The sequence below is a fragment of the Ceratina calcarata genome, unplaced genomic scaffold (genome assembly GCF_001652005.2).
Source record: "Ceratina calcarata isolate Rehan_Ccalc_2016 unplaced genomic scaffold, ASM165200v1 scaffold347.2, whole genome shotgun sequence".
Classification (NCBI taxonomy): domain Eukaryota; kingdom Metazoa; phylum Arthropoda; class Insecta; order Hymenoptera; family Apidae; genus Ceratina; species Ceratina calcarata.
In genome coordinates, this window is record NW_017157600.1 from 31,472 (window position 1) to 56,026 (window position 24,555).

The 24,555-nt window shown below is 39.6% G+C and overlaps 1 protein-coding gene across 1 annotated transcript in view; it reads right to left on the reverse strand.

The window, feature by feature from the left end:
• The window catches only part of CARPA (Carbonic anhydrase-related protein A), a gene marked incomplete at its 3' end in the record, with an annotated part of 161,437 nt that overhangs the window by 28,318 nt on the left and 108,564 nt on the right, over nt 1–24,555 (reverse strand). The window contains exons 3-4 of the mRNA XM_018024863.2: nt 15,075–15,211; nt 117–308 (exon numbers count right to left, since the gene is read on the reverse strand). Coding sequence (XP_017880352.1) covers nt 117–308; nt 15,075–15,211 — 329 coding nt within the window. The remainder of the gene's footprint in view (nt 1–116; nt 309–15,074; nt 15,212–24,555) is intronic.

The window sequence follows — 24,555 nt, forward strand, 5'->3', positions numbered from 1 at the left end:
ATAGGCGGATTCTGTACGATATCGATATGGCATTAATTGCCGACGGAATAACGGCAACAGCGTTTTGTACAATTGCAACGATTGGGTGTTGATTTTTCCGAACGATTATCACTTACCTCGGCGGGAAATGCATAGTTATTGATGTGATGCTCCGATCCGTGATCGTTATCCATCCCGTAGTGTATGTAGATCTCCTCGAATTGATAGTGATAGGCGAGTGGGCCGCCGGTTATATTGACTCGCACCTTCGCCTCCCGGTCCGCTCTGAATAGCAGAAACTGGCCGGTGTTGTGTAGGTGGCCAGAAACCTGCGAACGAAATCAATCCAAGTTTTTTATCAATCCGTCAAATCTGATTCTAATAATGATAAATAGAAACTATGTTCAATTAAAGATTGTTGGATTATTTAATATAATATAGATGACAAAAATGAATCTTGCGATGATAGACTTGTAATCACGAAATAATAAGAGATTAGTATTGCCACCTGACGAAGGTATTGATGGCTAATATACGAAAATTCCGGAAACGGTAGTTATGGCGTAATAGAGTATAAGAGCATGAGTAGTCGCTAAAATTGGCGAGTAGAGAACGGATCGGAGGAATTCCGGATACCGTGGAAAATCAAGTGTGCTTCTACGAGCGAAGGACTGTTCGTAGGCGAATTAATATTATAATTAAAAGTATGTGAGAGCGAGGGATTGGCTCTTCTTCTTATGTACATATATATGTATATTCTTTCTATAATTGGTATTAAGCTTGAATACCATTAATAGTGAATAAGACGTTGTAATAAATTAGAAAGCTTAAATCTAGAAAGGAAATGGACTTTCAACACGTGATGATCCAAGTTGATCGTCGACAAGCGATTACAGACTCTTAGCACACTGTATATTTAAGGTTGTATGAACCCTTACATAAAAATAATGACAAAGCATTGAAATTTTGACAGTTACTAAATATTACATTAATAAGACACTGTACAAAATTTTAGAAATTTTGCGAGCCTATTAAGAAAGTTTATTACATCTTGAATTCTCATGTCAAACAAAGTTTTTTATTACATGTTTTAAACTTTTGTCAGAGATCTTACGGTTCATGCAACCTTAACACGAAGCTGTTGAGCTAATCAGTTGTGTGTGACTGTTTATTGCTGAAGGTCTGGGTCATAAATACTTTACAGGATCAAGGTCGGTTTTCTCTAATAGGGCTCTGAAAACGGGCGTCCTTCCAAGCATTTAAGATAAAAAGATTAGTAAAAGGTATATATAGAAAGAGTTTAATTTATTAACCCATTTCCTATATAAAGATATTCTTTCAATTGAAATCGGATTTTATTGTTTTCATTTGTCGCATAAATATTTTACTCTCGTCTAATAAAATTGACAACTATGGAAACCGTGCGATTGGAAGAAGGCGGGAGGAAAATCCAACATTCGTGCGCGGGAGATGTAGGTATAATTAGAATCGCGTAACTCTATTAAGTCTCGCACGAAATGCAATTATCGCGTATATTACGCGTGCCGCGCTGAATCGTTTTCATTTAAATCAGCGTTATACACCGGTGAAAATTTCAATCCTCTGCCCTGGCCTCCCCGCTCGGTCCATTGAATTACAATCCTGTACGCTATAAAATTATCACTAACTCGTACTTCCAAAAATAAATGGCTGATTAAAACATCTTCCATAATCTTCGTAGGCTTCGTCAAATAATTACATTTCGATACGTATGGTTCGAAACCATTGCATGAAAGCATAAAAGAGTTCAATACAATTAAAAGACGTTTTGAAAATTTGCCTATTTTACGAAATAAGAAATACAAGTAGTACAAGACTATATATGGTCAGACATGTCTTCGATTTGTAGTAAAGAGCAAAACTGCATCAACATTCTTTAAAACTGAATGAGATTTTTAAAAAACCAAGTGACCCAATTTTTTTTTTTTATTAGTTAGACGAATGCATTTGCTAAATGATGTACAACGAAAATTTCGAAAACATTGAAATTGGTAGAAATATGATGGAGTTTTTTTACCTTTTATCTGGGCTTGCAATGAAAATTTTAATAACACATTTTGACAATTTATATGAGATTACTATATCGAATTCCGAAACATGTAGATTTTAAGCGAAACGTTGTAAATGTGCAATATTCACCACTTTACCTGATTTTAACTTATGATAACCAATTTCGATAAAATTTTCAATATACACTAATCTCATATGAATAGTTAAAGTTTGCTGTTCAAATGTTAATTGAAAATCCATGTTAAAAAGGTGAAAAAAGCGACTTCCATTCTTTTTCTCACGATTTTTACCAGTTTCAATTTTGTCAAAAGTTTACGTAGCATTTACTAAATTAATATATCTCACTGTCCAAAAAAACTTGGGTTGTTTCGTCTGATTATAAAAAGTTTTTCAGGTTTAGAGAACGTTGGTTCAGTTTTGCTCTTTACTGTACACATATTCTGTACTAATACGTTTAGTTCATTTTATATACAATTTTATAAGTTTAGAGGATGGAGGATAAGTTTTAAAAAATAATGAAACGTGAAATGAATCGTTGATGTCTGAAGGGATGAACGATTAAGTATAATTTCTTAGCCAATAGAACTAGAATTATAATAAACAGTGCTACTATTATTTTTTTCAAATAATCGATATTTGAAGATTGTCGAAGAGAATCTTTCAACTGTTTAAAATTAGATTTTAATTTCCACAGGTTGGATACTCAAAGTATACTGAAGACTGATTATTCATTAAGAAATTTTCGCCGAATAATGAATGCATAAAGGGAGCTGTAACGGAGATTACATCGATGTAACGAAGGGTAGCCAGAAAAAGGGAAGAGGGAGATAGAGGGACGGAGTTCTTTGTAACGAAGTTAATGAAGGAGCCTCTATACACCGTCAGCGCGTTATACTTCGCGGTGTCTCGCAGTTTCGGTGCCGCGTACAAAGCGTTAATTTCGCGTCGGGCTCGTAAGACCGTCGAATGAGCCTGCGCCGCGCTCAATGCTTTACTAAATTTCACCCCGTCTCCCTCCCCTCATTTCCAAATTACCTCTCACGCGACTCTATCTTGGACTCTGTGGCTCTCATCTTCGGTCTTTTCCATGGCATAAACGCGCCCTTCGTCCAGATCCTTCTAATTAGTACGTCATCAGAAGGTCCGACGTTGGACGGATTTCTCCTATTCCGGGAAATTCCTTCTATGGTGGTCCATGGGATTTCGGAACCACATACAATTCGCTATAATTAGTGCCTTTTCATACATGCAAGTTTCGTCAATGTTTCACCATTTGGAATACTAATTGAACGTACGACGACAGATACGAAACTACGGTACTGTACGAGCTGTATTACGATATTAGTTTCAGAGATCAAAAATAGCAATTCGAAACAGAAACGAAGATTGTTTTACCGGTTTGCATTCGACTGGCTACGAATTTCGACAATTACGGTGCACAGTGGAACGAATCGATAATTCAGGCGAAAAAAGAATCACCAAATGTCACTTTCTTATAAACCGTAGCTCACTTTAAGCTTGAAAAACTAGAGAGTTCCAATTAGTACCGGCTTGGAACTTTTACAGTAATTAATTAAAAATGTTTAGTACCAACAAGAATTTGCTTTTGAGCTTGACGTGTTTATTTTTAAGTTCAACATTTCTAATCCCAAAAAAGAAACATTTCTCGTACGGGCCATAAGTGATCAATTAAAAAATTGTTGATTGACATGACAATTATTTTCTCTGTCTGTCTTTTCTTTCTTTCTCTGTCTGTACTTTCCGCAGGATCGACTTAAATAATTACGATTTACATTTATGAAACAATGATTTCTTTCCACTTAGAATGTCAATTCGTTACGCTGTGGCCAGAGTGAATCTGGTGATAATTTCTTCGGGACGAGTCGAGGCGTCTGACGTTACCACGGGCGAACGTGTTTCGGTGGGCTGCGAGCAAGAAAGGGCGTGAACTCGTCCCGACCCGGATGCTCGGATAATTGATTAGGCATTTAATTGGACGGAATAGCAAGGCCGGCGACACTCGGCGCGCTCCGTTCCCGTGTCGGTCGTTCTCTATCGCGGACGCGGTAAAGCGGAAAGGAGACGAGCCGCGAGACGACGACGGGGAAGTCCATTTTCTTGTACGTCGCAGAGGAGCTGAATTATGGCGTCATCAGTTAGAAATAATGAGGTAACCTCGGGGAGAAACCAGCCGCGGACGACACGTCGGCAAAAGTCGCCGGCAGATAACTTATTATTTTGCAATAGATTTCCGGGCGACCCCCGTGTTCATATCCAACCATCCCGACGAACTTCGTCCGGCTTCTCCATTAAATACGCCGTTTCTGCCTCATCGCTTCTTTCATTCCTTTTATGAAGCCGTCCTATCCTCAACAAGTCATGAGATCCGCAATCTCGTTATTTACATGTTTTTACGTAATTGAAGAAATTCTTTGCCACGAGATTGTTATCAGTCGACGAACACGAGACAAATATGTTTTGAAAAATTTATCAAAAGTCGTAGATGCGAATAATGTTGGAAATACGCGTTAGGATCCTTTAAATTGCGATGTAAATGGGCTTTTCAACGGATATCGAGCCGGGAATAAAAATTCATAGGGTATCTCGAATAAATCTTCGGCAAGTGTCCCCGGCGTTCGGCTCTTTTCCTCGACTTGGCGAAGATAAATTCGAAGACGCCAAGAAGTAACGTAACTCACCGAAGAGTATAACTCATTATCTTGCCGCGAATGGATCCTAGCCCCCCCCCCCTTCCCCGCACGCTCCACCCGTTCGGCTCTAATTCTCCGCCTAGATCTTTTTTTCTCCCTCGCCTCGTTCCGCTTCTCGCCAACTTCGAACTCAGATCAATGAGGCCGCGCCGGAAGAAGACTTCGCGAGGCGGTTACGCGAGGCCGAGCCAGCACAAAGGACCTTCTTTCCACTGTGAACGGATTCCAAGTTCACTCGTTCTTCTTGTTCGAACATTCGAACGTGGGCGCAGTCGAACAATCGTCACCGCGAGTTCCGTTTGCCGTCCCCGCCTCACCCTTCCCCGCCTGCTCCACCTTCGCTCGCGGTTTTCGTTCTAGCCGCGGCGACTGGAAAATTCACGAGACCTACGACGCCCGAACCCGCCCTCGCAGCGCCGCAGACATACTACAGACGAGGTCTTTCCTTCCTCGTTTGCCCCGTTCGAACGCGAACTTCATCGGCGCATCGGTGATTAATGCGGCTGGCGAATCTTCTTTCAGCCGAGTTTTCGGGATCAAAGGAAAGTTTCCCGCGGTCGATGAAAGGCTGCGGCGGGCCCGGGGAAGGACTCGCTTTGCCCGTTCGAGAATCGTCGTCGTCTCGATTGTCTCTTGGAGTTGTAATGGGGAAGGAGTGGCTCCAATGTCATCCCCGCTTCTTTCAATTTTATACTCTCGCTTTTATCAATCTCACTTGTATTAATTATTTAAACTTGTCGCGAGACGAGAAGAATTGTATTTAAAAAAAAATAATAATAATCGTTTTCTTAAATCTTTAATAAAATAAAATCTAATAAATTTTGTCATACTTTTGTCAATTATAGTTATTAGGAATTATAGTAACACAATTAATGGCATCGTATTGACTGAAAAGGAGCTGAGACTCCTGATTCTCGTGGAACAATAGCCAACTTAACTGGCCTCTGTTTAGAAAACACTTACGACGATTTATACGACGACGCCTGTTCCTCGACTTTATCGCCTCAATTATTCTTCGATGGGTAAAGAATAGTCGAATTTAATTCAACAGCAGAAACAGAACACCTAATACAACTAGACTGTGGATTTCATTCATTTATAAAACAATACATACATACATAGAATTGTACAATACAAAAATATAAGATAATCAATTAAACAATAATATAAAATATTAGGAATGTATATTATAATGTTCGAAAGATAAATGCATATTTTTACCTGTTTTATTTTGTGTAACTTATTCACTAATCTTATCAGAAGATGTTTGATACGAATAAACCTGACCCTACATTTACACAGTGGAACAAAATAAAAAAAATCGTATAAAAAAAGCATATAATAAAATTATTGATTTTCTAATGGCTGCTTCATTTCTTTTTATAATTCTTACGGTTCCTTTATTTAAACCAAAAATTTTATAATATCAACTCAGGAGTAGCCGTTGCCGCTTGTCAAGAGAACGAAAATGTCTGTCTTCGTTTCCAAAGAAATAGATTCTCTGATTAGTTTTACTCGTCACTGTCATACTATTTCTTGTACGTATTATCGAGTCTTGACACAATTACAGAACGAATGAAATTAATGATACTCGATAAGAATATCGACAGAACGCATATAACAATGTTATCAATGCTTGCGAATTTAACATTGACAACCAAAAGCAGAAGTTTGACAAGATTAGTACTCTGACAATTTTTAATGTAATTATGATCGTTCTAAAGGGTTCGTGCAATTCTGAATAAATCGTGTAATGTTAAAATTGTGCAGAAGAATACCTTGTAAGAAAAGAGTCAGGTGCATATTCTTGCACTCATTAAAATAGGAATACGTACGTCAGTAATATCTTTCACAAACGGGGCAGTAATACAGTTTTCTCGATTCCCATATATTTTTCATTCCGTTTTAGTATTTCTTTGAACCGCGTAATTGGCTCGCGTTTAGGGGAACTGTAAAAGAAACCGAAGTTTGAATGTTTGCCGGGTCGCAAGGAATCGGTGAACAATGGCCGCGTCGAAGAAGATCCTTTTCACGAGGAAAAAGTAAAAGGAACCAGGGACAAAGACCCTTTATTCGAAATCGCGTTGCACTGGGTAAACAAGCTATGGTTTTGTCAGTCAACGCTTTCAGATAGTCACCGCATTATCTTTCTGGCTAGCCTCAAATATTCATTATCTACGAACCGGATTGTCCTGTTCGTACAACATTTTAAAAACATTAATAATTATTTTAAATCTTCGCAAAACCCTTAAATGAAGGATTTTTAAATTAGCAAATGTCTCAGACTAACAAATATCTTGCAGTTGCACGTGTACAATATTTGCTGAATAAATGAAATCTGAGTATAAAAAAATGGTATATGTAAGAATCATTTGAGGGCTGAAAATAAAAGGGAGTGGTTGGATTTTTTTGTTGTCAGGGGATGGAACCCATCGTAGTGGCATTGATATAGTTGGAGATGAGAGGCGGAGAAAGTGGTACGGGTCCGTGTAAGTTGAAACGTACGGGCACAGTGGAACGCATATGGTCAGACATAAGGGGAATAGGATGGGGCCGTGTATTTCCACGCGAGCGGGTAGAATGTATCCCGTGCACGGTCGGGCAAACGCTTCGAGCGGAACAGAGCGAAGATCCGTGGTCGGACGAGGATACAAAAGGATATGGATGGAGCTTTCAAATAAATTGTAAGTAACAATTCCTGTCCTGTTTCGGTAAATATTACCGTGGCATGTTATTGGTCATGGGAGTATCTTCCCATGAAAATACTTAGGGGCGAGTGATCGTGCGAGTAACGTTAAGAAATATAAAGGGCCGCAGAAATGTTTCAGTGCTCCATTCTTATTTATATTATTTGTTAATAAATTTTTCATTGATATTCAAATCATGTTTGGTTTACGTAATTCAATACAAAATGTATTATCTACCTTTGACAGAATGATTCTTCATGAATATAGAAACATCTTAACGAAAGTTAAATGTTTCTATATTATAATTTTCCTAAAGTTTATCACTTCAAATATTGCTTATCCAAATATCAATTTTTATCGGATTTCTTAAATTTTTGCCAGAGGTCTTACGGTTCATACAGCCTTAACCCATTGCAATTCAGAACTAGACGAGGTGAAAAAGCGATTGGAAGCGCCGTCAGCTTTAACTACGATCCGCAGACCACGGTTACGTCACATCTGGTCCTGGTCTGCTTAAACACAGCCCCGAGACCAGGATGGCTGGTCCAGAAGAAGGAGTCGGATGGCTCGTGAATTTATACGCCGTTTAACCCGGTTTAAACTTCGCCACTTAAATTAAACAATAGAACGAACCGCGAGTCGAACGGTACGTCTTCCACGGTCTCTACTGTCCATCCTATTCCCAGATCGCGTTTCAACATCCCAACGTTACAATGCGGCCAAATTCCGAAAAGCTCGACAAAATTCGGAAACAGTATGATGTTTATAAGGATTCTCGAGATCGTTGATTGAAATAATTGAAGAAAATGCAAAGTATAATAAAAATACTAGTCAAATAATAATTTATTCATTATTTTCAAACAATTTTCGAGTAGAAATTATAACGTGAACAGAAATTAGGAACTTTACTATACTTGAACATTTTGTGTGTGTGTANCCCGTACGTAGGTCACTTATTTAGCTTGCACCTGCCAGATATGCATTTTTAATAGACAGCGGATTTTTATGCAACATAAAATATTCATGGTAGCAGTTAAAAAAATATATTCTGAATAGACATTTATTTCATCACGTAAACACCGTTTAACATTTTGCATATTTATGAACATGGCAAACATTCTTTATACTCTCTGCAAATAGAATTTTTCTATAAATGTATAAAATCCGCTGTGTAATTATTACACATTTTAACGTCTTCAGGGACATTGGCACACGTGTATGTTTAGCATTTCTAAATTTAAAATTATACCAAATGAAAAACAGAATATTCGTAATGGAAAATAATTAAATCGATTTTTTCGCTTAAATAAATTTGTTATTGAAAGGGTTAAACGAGATTATTATTCTTCAGTCATTAGGCTATCCAACTATATTCTTTAAATTACATAAACCCTATTTCTCGACTTTAGGCCTCGTCCCGCTGTGCGTCGATGGACAACGTAATTTCTCAACCCTGGACACGTTCTCAAATGAATCGCGGTTCCTCGTTCGCCGGCCAGAGTTATTGTTTTATGATTACTGTTGTTTTCTAAATAATCTTCATGTTTATCACTGCGATTCGGGCGTTAGGCAAAAGTGGAACCGGCGGCGTAGGGGGAGAAGTTATGGTTATCAAGGTTTTGTCGCGAACTGCTGCTTCCACCTGAGAAGATTAATAGTTACATTAGGGGGACGCGTCGGGCCAGATCCATTTCTGGGCCCCCCGGTACCGCGGGCCGCGCGCTGCTTCCTTAGAAATTAATATTCTAAACAGCCCATTAATTCCGCGGACGCGCGAGACTCGTCGCATTAATAATCCAAGGATAATTCGCCGTCTCGCTCGGGTACAGTAATACTCGCGCACGGTATCTCTCGAACCGCCGGGAAGTTCAACCGTGTAACAGCTTCTGCGTGCCGCGTGCTCCCGGACCGAATTATTCAACGGGCAAAAATTGAATCACCGATAGTTGAAATTTTACTCGTCCCACGTGCGCGCTTCCCGGCAGAACTCGTCGTAAATAAACATAAGCAAGAATCCGTTTTTAATGCGAAACGCGTACTCAAAGAAGTAACGTCGATTCGTGCCGTTCATCAGACATGAAAATGTAGGAAACGACGAAATATTTTAATGAGAAATTCCTCGCTTATCCAATCGAATAACGGCCGACGGTTTATTTTTACAAATCGGGACGAAGAATCGTTGAAACTACTTCGCGTAAAACCGCAAGAGCCGAACGAGTTATCAAACGAATTCACGCAGCTCGCCGGCGCAGGACGAGACGACGACGACGACGACGACGACGGCCGAACGAAATTCTCGCGGAATTTGCACGGAGGAACGTTTCATCTTTATGCAGAGTGTTTCGGACGGGTTTCGGGCACAAAAAGAAACGCGCATAGTTCGAATTTGTCGGTGCAGGACACAAAGTGCCTTCCACGGAAATGCCCGTGAAAAGGTTTAAACGCGCACCCCGGGGATCGTTTGCTCTTCCCCTCTCTCTCTTTCTTCCCTTCTTCTTTGCCATCGACTCTCTCACGGGGCCGGGGAGTCAATCTTTCCGGGTGCAAGTAGCCGTGTTCTCTCACGAGGCGAGCTCATCGGATGCATTCTGCGCTTTGAAACGAGCCACGGACCAGATCCGTTCATTGTTTGGTCCACCCTCGAGCCCCTCGGCCCGATCCCCGCGCCGGCGGCACAAAAGCGTCCCAAGGGGAAGCGAACAGCCTCGCCGGTTCCTCTCGCTTCGGCTCGCCGCCGGTTAACCGGCGTCACATGCGTTGTTTAAGCTAGACAATCGGTACTCGGTGAAAAAAGGAACGCGTCCCTCTACGATTCTCCTTGCCACGGGCTTACGAATCTGTTTCACGTTATAAAGCCCTGTCTTCTTTAAACAAGGTGGATCGTCAAGCTTGATCAGTTTACTCTGCTGTTAACGGTTCGACCGGAAGTTCTTGTTTCTAGATAAAATAATACGGTTCTAGGAATGCTTTAAGATGATCTTTGCCTTTGACTTTATAACAACCAACAAATAATAATATTTGCATGTTGAGAATTTTTAAGTATAAAATCGAGAACCCGTCACATTGACGGGTTCTGTAAATCTAGTGTAGACTTCGACTTACGCAATGTTAATTAATTAATGAAATCGAGTGAAAGAAGCCAGTCGATGCAACGATTGAAACACTACGAGAAGCGGCAGGTACCTGTAAACCGTTTCAATTATTTCATCAACGGCGAAGGTTGGAATAATAAAGGAACAAAAGTCTCGAAACTCGAGCCGCGAGGAAAGAATCGCAACACGGCGAGATGATGGAGTAGGCGGGAGCGAAGCCAGCGGGGCTAAGAACAAGAAGAAACGAAGCCGGGAGGAGGAAACAACGAGACTTTCAGACTCCGGCAACGAGTGTTTGCTACGAAAGCTACTTCGACGCCCGAGCGTTATTGTTTGATAAACTCAAAAATGACGCGGCCTCCGTCCCGTTTGAAGTACCGAGGTTGGCGGGCCTGTAACTGGAAACAATGGGCCACCGCGAAAAGGGAAACCGACCTGTTCGTTTAATCATCGAACCACGCGGCTGTTGCGGAATTATTTTTATTAGCCTCCTTTGTTTCCGTCTCGGAAATACGAAACAGGGAACACGTTGCATCTCGTTACTTCAATAATAGAACATCGCCATTGTATATGATTGTCTTGTTTGGAAACGAGATAAATGGAAACTCGTAATGTCTCAAGAATGACTCGAATTGTTTCATTAATTTACCCAGCGCCAATTAATTCTGCCGGAATTTTCAATCGCGAAATGATTGTTTGTTTCAAAGCTCGCAGCTTCCTATTGCATTATTCAAAGGAAATCGTCGTTGATTACCGACTACAGTAATTGCAATCGCATAAATCTTCTGGCAAAATAATTGTTAAAAATTCACGTACCTTGCAACTTGTCACGAGATAAAAAATAAAACGTTTTCACGTTCGCGTGAATTTTTAACTCCGTCCAAGCTTGCAATCGGCCGGCCGGGCATTGAAAACTTCTCTCTCTCTCTCTCTCTCTCTCTCTTTCATTCTATTACAACGCAGCCGCGCCGATTAACATGCACGGGTGTATTAATACGTTTCGTATTTTTCAATCACGTAGCAGCCGGTTTCGCGCGCGAACGACGACGTCGTCGAAATAAAATCACCGTCCCCGCATTAAAATGCAAATGGGCCGTCGTTCGTAACGGTACACGCGCGTCGCCCGTTTGAAAAATATCCGATTTCCGGTTTTATTACAAGGATGCCGGGAAAACGAGACCCGAGTAAAGTTGCCAAAGTGAATTAATTCGTAATCCCGATCGGGGAACCGAACCGTTCTCCGGCGTTGGGAGAAAAAAAAAAAATAAAAATGGAATTAAAAATCGACCGGTTAATTTCAATGAGCGAAAGCCGATCGTTTTCATTGTCGGTGAACGAACGATCTGATTTCAATTAAAGACCCGAGCGGTCGAAACACGATTCAAATTGTCTAAAATTGTACAAATTCAAGAATGTCAATTTATGAAAAGCGTTACGTTAATTCGATACGGAAACGAAACGACCGAATGTATGTTGCTATTTCACACGATTAATTGGAAACTTGTTTCACGAAATGATTGCGCAATTCTGCACAGGGAGCACGAGAGGGCAACTTCAAACGATGACAAGTGAACCGTCGATTTTTCATTTTTCATCGATGCGCAGAGAGCTGTTCAAAAGAAAGTTTCGCGTTCGTCGCCACGTGCGCTTTGTACGATTTTCGTTAAAGGCGACGCGCCGAGGCGTCTCAAAGACGACGAGGACCTTTCGTTTGTTACGCGAAACGTGCTAAACTCGGGTCGGGTCGCAGGCGCGGACCGCCGATATAGAAACGAATCACGTGGCGTTCTCAGCTGACAGGCAGATTGCCGGCACGTGAGCAGAACGTCCGATTTTCGTCCGAGCCGAGTAACGACCGGAACTTGCCGCTCAGATTGTCTATTTTTCAATGGGGAAACGCCTGCCTCGAATGGAACACCTCGCTCGATCTTCCGTTTCTCATATCAAAATTCCACGCTTGAAATGATTGATTATTTCTATTAAATGCGTTTAGATTAATTTACTACTATATATTATGTAATACATACTATTAAAATTTTGCTGCAGTGTGCCAAATTTAATATTGCACATTATTACTGTCTAACACTAGATTGCCCAAGAAAGTCATTTTGACTGCTTTTGGGCAAATGTACAAATAATAATGCATAAATTATTTTTTTCCAAGTGAAGTAAATTTTTTTTTTATTGTTAACATTTACTAATAACTTGTTATATGACTGCACATAATATAAAAAATATTAAAAATTAATTTTAGACCAATCTCTTTACACATTATTCTTTCACAATGCAGTCATTTTGACTGCTTTTGGGCAATATAGGTATATACTAAGTTTCAGTCTTTCTAGTGTTAATATCAGCAATGACTATAGAGAATATATTGCCTATTGCATGCGTGAATTCATGTGCTATGATATTAAAATTCTTCAAACATATTAGAATTTATAAACTGTTATAACGACCATATTTAATTTTTATTTAACTTTGCTAAGCAATGGATTAATTTATACTCTGTGTAATGTATAATCATCGTCCTAATGACTCTTGCAGTTGATATGCAATCTTAATAATAAAATTAACTAACTAATATTTCAGTTTGTCATTCCACGCTAGTATAATCCTAACACGAGAAACTGAAAATAGTACAGATGTGATTTTCATGTCAGGGAGTGTAAACACATGATTAGGCGAGCTAACATGGATCGAAATGATCATAGCGATTTTCATCTGGCCACGCGTTCAGATATGAAAATGTTTATTTCTGTGGAATAGAATAGCCGGGCCGTTCATTAATTATAAAGCGCTGACGATTAATCAACGGCGGCGGGACGGGCGGCGTTGTTCGCAAGTCGCATCGACGAGATTTACAATATTTACGTGACTCGACGCGTATCAATTTCCCGGCGGGAAACGAAGGGGGTACGCCGTAAATCGGCCGTCGCGTTAATTTCCACGCACGCGATCCACTCCCTCCCTTCGCGGGCTCGATATAAAACGAACGAAAAGCGGAACCAAGCGAAACGAATGACGCGACACTGAAAACCGACCCTGTTTTTATCGCCGCATCTGCGAAATCAATGATCACCTATTTTTTTTCCCCTCTCTGTTTTTTTTTTTATTTTCTTCGTTACGCAGCGGTTAACCGTTGATATTCATTGATTTGTTATGCCACAAACTGCTAGTCATAGCTAGTGACTATGCAGTTCAATTTCAATTCGCAGTTCTCGCATATCTTGGATGAACCCATGACAGAATTTTGATTTCATTTATAAAAAAATATAAATGCAATAATGAAAGAATTTTGTATAATTTTATTACATGATTAAAGAATATTTTAAAATTGAAATAATGTCAATTTCGAGACTATTGTTTGATAGACAATAAATAGTAAACAAAATACTTATAGATAATGTAGACAGTTGCAAGTCAGGTACAATTAAATAAAAAAATGCAACAACTATGTATTATAATTCTGTTAAGAAATTTTTATGGCCAAGAAAAATAGGTCAAACAATTTTATAAACTTTACTCCTCTGTAATTATCATTTTTTCTAAAAGTTCATCGCTTCTATTATCTATTGGAGACAGCTTTTTATTAAATGTCTTAAACTTTTGGCAGAGATCTTACGGCTCATACAACCTTAATAACTAGTGACAACCTGCATCTCAATTTTTACTTCATATTTTATTTTCTCAGCTTAAATTCAAATTACATTCAGCTTAATAATCACTTTTCTATTATATATTACTTTACCGATAGTTATAAAAATTTAATCAGGGCGATAGATAGATAGATGTCAATGAAAGATTACTGTTTTCGCAGCCTTAAGGGTATCGGAGTCGATCAAGGTGACTGTTAAATAGACAACCCCGGGTAATTAATGGATTTATTATCGAATTAACGAGGTCTCGTGAAAAATGAAGGCTGGTCCGCCGTGAATTCGAAATCTATTTCTAGCCGGCGATAGCACTGGGAATAGCTGAAGCACAGCTAGTCACGGTTCAATACGATACGACTCTATACGGAGTGAGATAAATCATCGGAAAAATGTTAATTTCTTTTCGAACCTATTTCCTTTATCTGCAAGTTGAGCCACATTGCGTTTATCCTGTTTTATTTTACGTATCTATCCTTCTTTTAAAAAATATTCAAAATGCTATTAATATTTGAATGCACGTTTTTTTTTGTACTATCACGTTTAAGTTTTACTCCTTTTTATCTGTCTTTCGTTTTAAAAAAATAAATTTGTATGCTTATTTATTACTAGTGGGTACTGAGATATCGATTGAAATCAATATATTCATTTTCCCGTACTCGAAATAAATAATCGTGAATCTGGAAATTCTGTAGAGAACCAGAATACTGGCTGCGAAAACGATTTTCCTTTGTCTTCGTTAAAGCGAAAGCGTGACAATAAGAGTTTCCGAGTTGCCTCGATTCGCTATTCAATCCCTTCTTTACTTTTGAGTACTCTCCGAAGTTAAAGCGCCGCAACGAAGAGAGTAAATGCACAGAGAAAGAGAGAGAGAGGATAGAATAAAAACCGTGGATAAATTACCTTGTGTTTGTCGACCAACACGGGTCTCAAGTGGCGGTCGAAGAGGAGCTTGTCAGGCTCGATGTTGATAGGGCTCTGTCTCCTTCCTTTGCTGCACAGAGACCACTGCGGGTTTATCAAACCCCAAAACGCAGGACCTGTAAGCAAAACGAGAATCGACGTTTTAACGTTTGTGTGATGCACTTTAGTTACTTTTGTTGAAACCTTACATATCGCATGAAGCTAACCATCGCATTATGGAATTACACACCCGAGTGATTCAACTTCTTTAGGCCATTTTTTTATTTTGTAAACATTTCGGATGTTAAAGAATGGTAAATAATCAAATAGTTAAAAAATTAGTTGACAGTATGAGAAAACAAGATCAATCGCATTGCTAAAATACAATTTAATGGATTTATTATATTATGTACCATCGGCACACCATAATTATTTTTAATCTCTCCCGAATACGCAAATTGAAGAACAATGAGTAATTAATTGCGAAATATTATTAATTTTAATATAACATTTGTTTAATATCAAAGAAAAATTGGATATTCTTTAATTTTATAATATAAAATTATACATGTCTATTTTTATTTCGAGGGAGATTCTTTTCCATGCACTTATGTTTCTTTAAGAATTACAATATTAATTTTGAAAGTGGCTTAAGACCATTTATTCTCATCAACAATACATTATTTTTTAAACAATGTTTATTATGCTAATCAGATTGATAAGTTATACACCCTTAGAAACATAAGAAGCTATTATACTACCACGTTATCAGTTATCATTATTGTTAAATTTATTAAAACCTGAATCCTTAAATATCGTAATTTTAAAATAAACGAAATACTTTCGAAATAAGCGGCTTATAAAACTCTTGTGTGAAGCCTATTGAGAATTTAAGGCTGTACCATCGATCTGTTAGCCGATATCACAATCGGTTTTGGTAGCAGGGGAGACGATATTTTTTTCACAGGTTTCCAATTTTCCTGGGAAGAAAGTTGGGCAAAGTCGACGGCGGGGAACCGCGAGCGAGCGTGGCTATCCCAGGCGACCGCGAATCGCCGTCTTGTCGTCTGTCAACCGTTTGGAAATTTGAAATTTTTATAATTTCAACTTTTCCGGGTGAGTTGCGCGGCGCCGGCGTCGCCGGAACCCAGCCTGCACCCCGCCAACTTTTATTCGGTAAAGGGGCTTTCGAACTCGTTTCGACACGAGCCAACGGGGAAAGCGCTCTCTCCTTTTCTCGTTCGTATTTACCCGCGTCTCCTCTGAGAAATTTAACTTCTTCCATGGCTGCTCCGAAACCGATGCCAAGAATATCTTATTTAACGAATCTATATATCTTGAATTAATAAGGGAATAAATTAGATTGTCCATACATCCTATTTTCCCTCGAGAGGTAATTTTTTCTAAGTAAATACCGAAATAGATAATCAATTTTACAATTGCAATCGACAAGTCTGTACATGACTTAATTCCACTGAAGACTTTTTACATGAAAATTGAATAATAATTGAATAAAAATAGACCAAGTACATATATTATCAACATTATGACTGATTATTATTATTATTATTGACTCTTTGAATGATAAAAAAGAAAAATGATTGTTATAAAATTGATGATCTGACATGATAAACGTTAAATTCCTCGACTGATGACAAGCTTTCAATCTCGAGCTATCAGACGCGATTTTTCAGTCGCGTAACAACGGCAATAAAATGATTAAAGCGCGTCCATCCGGTTAAGCGCGACAGAATTTCTCGTCGTTCGCATTCTCAATCTTCCAGCGTTCTGACGTCTATGATATTAACGATCCCGGGCCGCGTGTCGTACAGGGGTAAGTAATAAATTATTGCTCGTATAAACAACTCGTATAACCGACGCGGGAGGCACGTCAGCAAGGAAATTTGCCACCGTGACGGCACGCGACGCGTCGCACACAAAGGGACCCGGCCTCCTCTTATAACGATCCATACACGCCGTCGCGGTTTTCCAACCGGAAGTGTGCCGAGACATTCTCATCTTTATTTTACGTATATACAGTATTGGTCATAACTTTAAGGCGACCAATTTTAATTTCGGTTATATATTTATATGTAAATGGTTTTCGTCATTATTTTCATTTAGTGCCCTTTTTTGGAATTGGGGTTTGCAACTTGTAAGTGAAATACACTCTGTATGTAAAGCTTGCTTAAACTCAAACCTTCGGCTATTAAATATAAACTAAGACAGTCTTATCAGTATTTTTGTTTCCTTCAGTTTTATGAACAACAGACGTTATTTTAACATATATAACAGCATATTAGTGCTGAAACAGTCAGAAGATGTTTAGGACATTTTCAATTAAGAGCCTGAAGACCATATAAGAAACCTACAATGAGTACTAAAAATCCAAAATGTGACTTGCATTTGCTTATGAACATTGTGATAAGATAAGATTGGCGAAATGTATTATTTTCGAATGAATCAAAGTTAAACCATGTTTCTTCAGATGGAATACGATACGTGAACCGTCCTCTGAAGCCACTTATATCTTCCACATAAAATATATATTTTCTTTTTCGTTCCATTCGGTTTAATTCATCTGAAGCATAATATTAGATTTCCCAGAAAGTTCGTTGCGATGCAGAAATGCAGAAATGCGAAATGCAGAATGTATTACACCAAAGATTCGACGAACAACCATAGCTGTCTTATCTTCGTTTCATGCATAATTCGTTTAAAGCACGATAGAACAAACATTCTGTTTCGTAGAATGAAGCATGTTTGATGAAAGCCTAACGGCGGAGGTGAAACAGTCGGGACGTCGCGTCGCGTCGGCACGTTTAAAAGCACAGCTGACAGGATTTATAGTATCTCGCGAGTTGTATCGCGTCCAGTCGACTATTTGTCAAACGAACGCAACATTAACCCCAATATTTATAACGCAACCCAGTCGTTGCCGGCTCGCCGAGGAATTTCATTTTCCCGCCGACGTCGTCCGCCCCCGCCGCCGATATAATTGCATAATTAGCGCGTTGATGAGTCGGACAGTTCCTCTAGCGACGGCTCGAGCCTATCGCGTAGACTCCGGCAATTTTAAGGATGGAAATAGTTCGTTCGGAGAACCTCGGGTTAATGGAATAACGGCGGCCAGATGGAATGATTATTTTCTTATCACCCGAAGGCGGGCGGACTATTATGGCATTCATCAGGTTCTTCGAGGAAACCCCGCGCTGAGGACGAGGAGGGTCGCAATGGTACGGTGGTTGAAAGTGAACGGAGGAACTGGCTCGAACGTAAGAGGGTGGCTGTAGATAACAGGAGAAAGGGTGATAACTGGAGAGCCTCGGCTCGGTGTATAACCGGTTACGAGACCGCCCCTATCTCTCTCGGAGGGGGTGTAACAACCCCATTATTGAAACTTCAAGCGCGGAGCAATCATTCTACAATTAGCAAAAGTGATTAAGTGTAGAAGCTAACACGGCCCCAGCAGCAAACTCTCACTCTCTCTCTCTCTCTCTCTCTCTCTCTCTCTCTCACTTCGTCCCTCCGATCGTTTCCACCCTCTCTCTGCTTTTCTTCCTTACCCTCACCCTACGCGACCCTATTTACCCTTTCCCCTCCGCTACTTTCTCCTTTCTGGCACGAGCAGAAACAGCTTGTAGCTACGCCGCGGTCGTTGTTGATCCCCTTTGCGGACTGGCTCCCAACTCTTGCCAACCCCTATTCTATTTTCCCCTACCGCGCGCCGCTCTGGTGACACCTGTTTTAATTATCCACCTGTGCCTCTCGCAGGCCGGGCTAATAATTCGTAATGAGCGGACAGCGCCGAGTGGATACACACCGCCGGCAGCCGAGTCGTTCACCCTTGTTAACCGGCGTAATTACAGGCTAGCAGCGAATAATTGTCCGATCCTTTTTTTTCTCCCCTCTCCTGTCCCTCTTCATAGTCGAGAGAAGCTCCGCCGTTTGGCGGATTCATCTCCCGTCCGGTTCTTTTATTACCATCTTCTCAACCGTTTTTTCTTAGCTCGTCCGTGAGCCTGAATACACAAGAGGGAAGAGGTTCGCCAGATTCATCGCGATAAGGCGAGTACGAATAGACTGGAGATGGATTTAATCAAGGACGGATTAGCCCCGCCGCGGATTCCCGATAAAAACAATTAATCGAGGGGATGGACTGAAAAATGCCGCAGTTTCTCCTTCGGAAGAGAAACCCGTTTCCCTTCCGTTTTTACAAACCATCTATTTCTCACGGTAATTTAAAACTCCTGTATAATGAAAACAATTTTAAGTTACAGTTTACCATCTTCAAACTCGATGCATTAACCCACGCGTGGCCAGAGATAAGATAATATGATAGAAGAGCATAAGCTTTCCACCGGTGTTTGGACTTTGGACATGCCCGTTGGACATGAGATTCTGACCACGAGTCTCTATTCTGATATCCACGTTTGGCATAAAAATTATAATCACAAATTCGACTCATGGTATTCAGGCTTAATTCAAAATTCAAATCACGAATCGTGCGGCAAGGATTCAAAATTGTTTTCAAATACGACAGAATTAAGTGACATGTTGGAATTCTTGTGGTAAATAGTGTGGATTTGTGTACTTGACGTAGCAGTGTTTGATTGCCACTGAACTGTGGAATCCGAAGCATACGTCCATTTCCAAAATTCCCTAACCATCCTCAGCAGGCATATTCTGTTCATAAATCTTCGCCAGCTCCGTCGTTAAAAGCATTACGTCGACTACAACGAAATGTCAATCCTTGAGTGATAAAGGCATTCCCGTCTGACCAATGAAATTCCTTCGTCACCAACGACCACGTCAAAGTTCAGTTAGAAATATCAAGACGTATTAACGTCGTGCAATTTAATAGAAGGTCGTATGAGCCTTTGAATAAAAGACAGTGACAATGCATTGGAATTTTAACAGTTATTAAATATTATGTTAATAACACATTGTGCAAAATTTTAAGAATTTTCCGAGGCTATTAAAAAAGTTATTGCTAGACTGCGGATTTTATGCATTTATAAGAAAAGGGAATATGCAAAACAAAAATGTGCTATACATTGCGCGTAATGTATAAAAATGTAGAAAATATAAGCAGAGTGCATATTGCAATATTTAAATGATAAAAGGAATTGTTATTTAAAACATTTTTTGAGCTGCTACCATAAATATTCTAGTTAGCACAAAAATCCGCAGTCTAGTTATTACATCTTGTATTTTTATGTTGAATGACAACATTTTCATTTCAGTTATGAAAAAACATAAATGCAACAATGATGGAATTTTGTAATTTTCTATAATTGTTAATACGTGTTTGAAAAATGTTTTAAAATTGAAATAATATCAAGTTCGAGGATATTATTTGAGATGTACAACAAAAGGTAAGCAAAAGTCTGTAAAAAAAAGTTTGTAATGTTCATATGGGCTGTGACATTAAAGTGAGTTCGATTTTTCTAATAACAATACATTTATTATAACAAAATTACACGCGGAGTGAGAATTATTTTGTACTTCAAATACGAAGCGTCGTGTTTAGTACAAAATTCCCATAAGTGGTTAACATACAGGCATTTACCCTACATCATCCTTTTCAAATTCGTTAAATTTCTCAAATTTTTGGAAGAGATCCACCCACACAACCTTAAGGCTCAGTCTAAAAGACGATTTAAAATATTGTTATTCTGTTGTGTTATTCTAATTAAAATTGTTGAAACGTGGTTGAATAGATATTAGGCTGTCTAAATGCAAAATTGATTTACACACAGTTGGATAATCATCTTACTTATAAGCATCTCACGAAATTCTCTCGACTGCATTATTTACAATAGCTTAATTCGGTCTAATCTAATCCAGAGATCCTGCAGCCCCGTGCATCGCGTTAGTTTAATCAAATTAATCCCCTTCCGGAAGACTTTTAATCCTCTCAAGGAACAATGAATAATGAAGGGAAAGCACGGATGTATCGGCTCGCCGCGACCATAATTCAACTCTGCTTGCCTCCACCGGCCCGTTCCTCGCGTATCGTGCACGCGCTTGCAAAATCGCGCGTGCAAATTGCATACAATTATCAGGCCTATCAAACCGAAACCCGGGAAGGCAACGAGATCCAAGGATTCCGAGAAAACGGTAATCATGCTTCCATGAACGAACCAAGAAAAAGTTTTCAACCCCTCCCGCAATTATCGCCACGACCTTTTCGAGTCACCCATTACTTTCACGAAACTCTGTTCCCACTCCATGAAAATATATCTGAAACCACGATTATTGCTTGAGACTTTCTTAACATCAATCGTGTCGTTAGCTCATTAAAATCGTAGGAGTCTAATAAATGGATATATAAAACTAAGCGAGCCTTAAAAGTTTAAGTCACAACGACCGTAATTTTGAGGAAATTTGTAAAAAAATAAAAGAAAATGAATCTTTCACATGAAAGTAATTAGCATCCAGTGGGTGGGGATGACTTCATTAGCGTGTAGATTTTTCAGGTTCTAAAAATCATAACCGGTGGGTAGAAAAGACAGGTAGGGAGAGGACAGTTGATTGGAGGAAATGTATTCATGTATGCATATGAATTCAGAGGCCGGGTAGGCCGTCGCGACGTCTGCGGAGTACGAAAGGCTCGCTGGCTGCTTGAAAAACATCTTAATTGGACTTGGCGCGTTGTCACGACGTCAATGGACCCCTTTGGTGGTGAACAGCCAGCTTCCGACTATTCTGCCTCCCCTTTTTCTACTCTAGATAGACACTTCTTCGATTCACCCAAACGTCCACCCGTCTGCCTCTCCTTGTGTCGCGGGACGATCTCGTTACTACGATTTTCCCTTTTTTTTCTCAGACCCTTTTTAAGGACAAATCTAAGAGCAACGGTTGATCGTTTCTGAAAATAGTTTCCTTCATTGTAAAAATTCGAGTAAAATTACAATATGAAAGTGGAACTTAAAAATAATGACAGAATTCTAACACAAGTAAAAGATTTTCATTAAATCGCAGTTAAAAATATTTTCTGAGAGGAATAATTTAGGTTCTCGGTTAGGAAACCATTCAGTAAATAGAGGAAGTCGAGCCGGAAAAAAGAAGTCTTCCATCCTGGCACTTCAATCCATTTCCAAGATTTTGACTTTCAAAGTTTTAAACGCAACGCGGAATCCCCGAGCCAGCCTGGCCCACTTCTCTTTCTAGAATCAAAGGGTTGTTTCTTGGAACCGCGTCTGGTGGTGTCTAGAAGTCTAGACGGGCTGGTTGGGGTTACGGCAGGTCAGTAACTGGGTCAAGGTGCGAGCGAGAGGTCCGAACTATGCGGCGAGGACGGCGCCAAAAAAATTAGCAAGTCGAATTGACAGTCACACCATGCTATAAAGTTACAGTCAGTGTTTCAATAGTATTCAAGGTTGGACGAGCTCTTACATAAAAACAATGACAAAGTATTGAAATATTAACAATTACTACTAAAACACTGTACAAAGTTTTAGAAGTTGTACGAGGCTAGCAAAAAAATTATTTCACCTTGAATTCTCATGTCAAATGACAAAATTTTGATTCGATTTATGAAAAAATATAAATGCAACGATAAGAGAATTTTGTATAATTCTAATACATGATTGAAGAATATTTTAAGACTGAAATAATCAATTTCGAAGTTATTGCTTGATAGACAATAAATAGTAAATAAAAGACTTGTCGACTCATATAAATTTAAATTAAAAATCGTTATTCTACATATACTATCACAGATATTAGATATAAAGACATCAAACACGTCCCATAAATATATCCACACGTTCTTATCTATAATCCTGATTGTTACGTTTCCGGATCGAGTCTTATCAAGAATGGCGGCGAGAAGGGTAGAAAAAAAAAAGAAGGGGGAAACGCACGCGGGATGTATGCAAATACAACGACGGGGCGGAAGGATTACTTACGTTAGAGGCACGGTAGAACGACAGAAATAAAGGGGTCGGGGATTCTGGAGTGCTATTTCCATAAAAATTCTCGATCCCTGGCGGATCAATCTCGATATGCATGAAATATTCAGAAACAAAATGATTACAGCCTTAAAAGCGGTGCGATGCAGTAGGAAGTATCGGGTGAGGGCGCGGAGCGAAAATAACGGAGGCCCCCCTCCCCTTCCACCTACTCCTCATCCTCGTCCATGGAAGGCGGACGCGAAACAAAAGCATGAATATAAGATGGTTAAAAGCTCCGCGGGAATGAAAATATTTTCTCGGATAACGTTTTACGACGAGCTACCGTCGCTGACGATCGTGATGAAAACGATTTACCGCGCGCCAGCCTGTTAAACCGCCGTTTTAACACCCTAATTAACGGATATGCTAACACGCCTTCCTTTTACCACGTAACCCTTAGGCGACATACTTTATATTTTAATCGGTCGAGAACCGAGCATAAAAATATTTTCAAGGAGAGCATCGAAACAATTTACCCTTATGTATAATTGGTTTCATCGTTTGAAACGGAAAAGGTGTTCGCATTAATAGGAAACATACATACATCATGTATGACACATTAATAGATCACTGAATAATGTTATTGATTTTCCCATGTTAAGAAAGGCGAGATGGAAATGAATTATACCGGCAACATTCGATATTCCCAATTATTGCCGGGTAATTCGAATATCGCCGTTTAATTGTTTTAATAATAAATAAACGTCTGCCGAATCGACTTACGCCTGGCCGGCCCCAATCCTTAATTAAATTATCCTGACTGTTAATAAATTTCATCCACTCCCACCATAGCCTCGCCTCGCTCGCCGGCGGCCTGGCTCCCAGGCTTTCCTTCTTTTCTCATTAATATTGCCGATTAATTTGTTTTGACAGGCAGTCACGCTGCAAACAGCAATCTTAAGAGGGGTCCCGTCGCGGAAAAGAGATAACCTCGTTGCCCGATCGATGAGTTCCAACGCTTGAGAAAAGTCGTTCGACCCTTTGCGACCCCACGCTTCATCCCCTCGCTCACTCTTCTGTCGGCATTCTGTTCGAACTGGGAGCAGAAGCTCGTCGGTTGCCTGCGACACTTTTCGTGTTCTCGCCGAGCCGATAAATCTCTTTCCCTCGTCTCGTGAAAACGAGAGTTTTCCACGGAATCGAGGCTGGACCAATGAAAGCTCAACTATACACCTCGCCTATCTTTTTTTTTCTACTTCTCTTTCAACCCGGGATTTTATTCGTCCCCAATTGATTCGTTCCTCTTCATTTTTTAATTGTGATTTATCAGCGTTCTACGAGATGTCAGAAAATGCATCAAAAGAATTTTCTTAATCGGCATTGAATTAAGGATGTACAGGCTATATAGTTAAACAATGCTAGAATGTTGAATTTGTTATTATAGATTCCTATTACTATTAAAAAGCTACCTGCAAAATGTTTAATCAATCCATGGGATTTTTGAAAAGTTATAGTGATATAAAATTTGCATGTACTCTTATGGTAATCAGCAGTAACCCAAAGAAAACTTTCTGGTATTT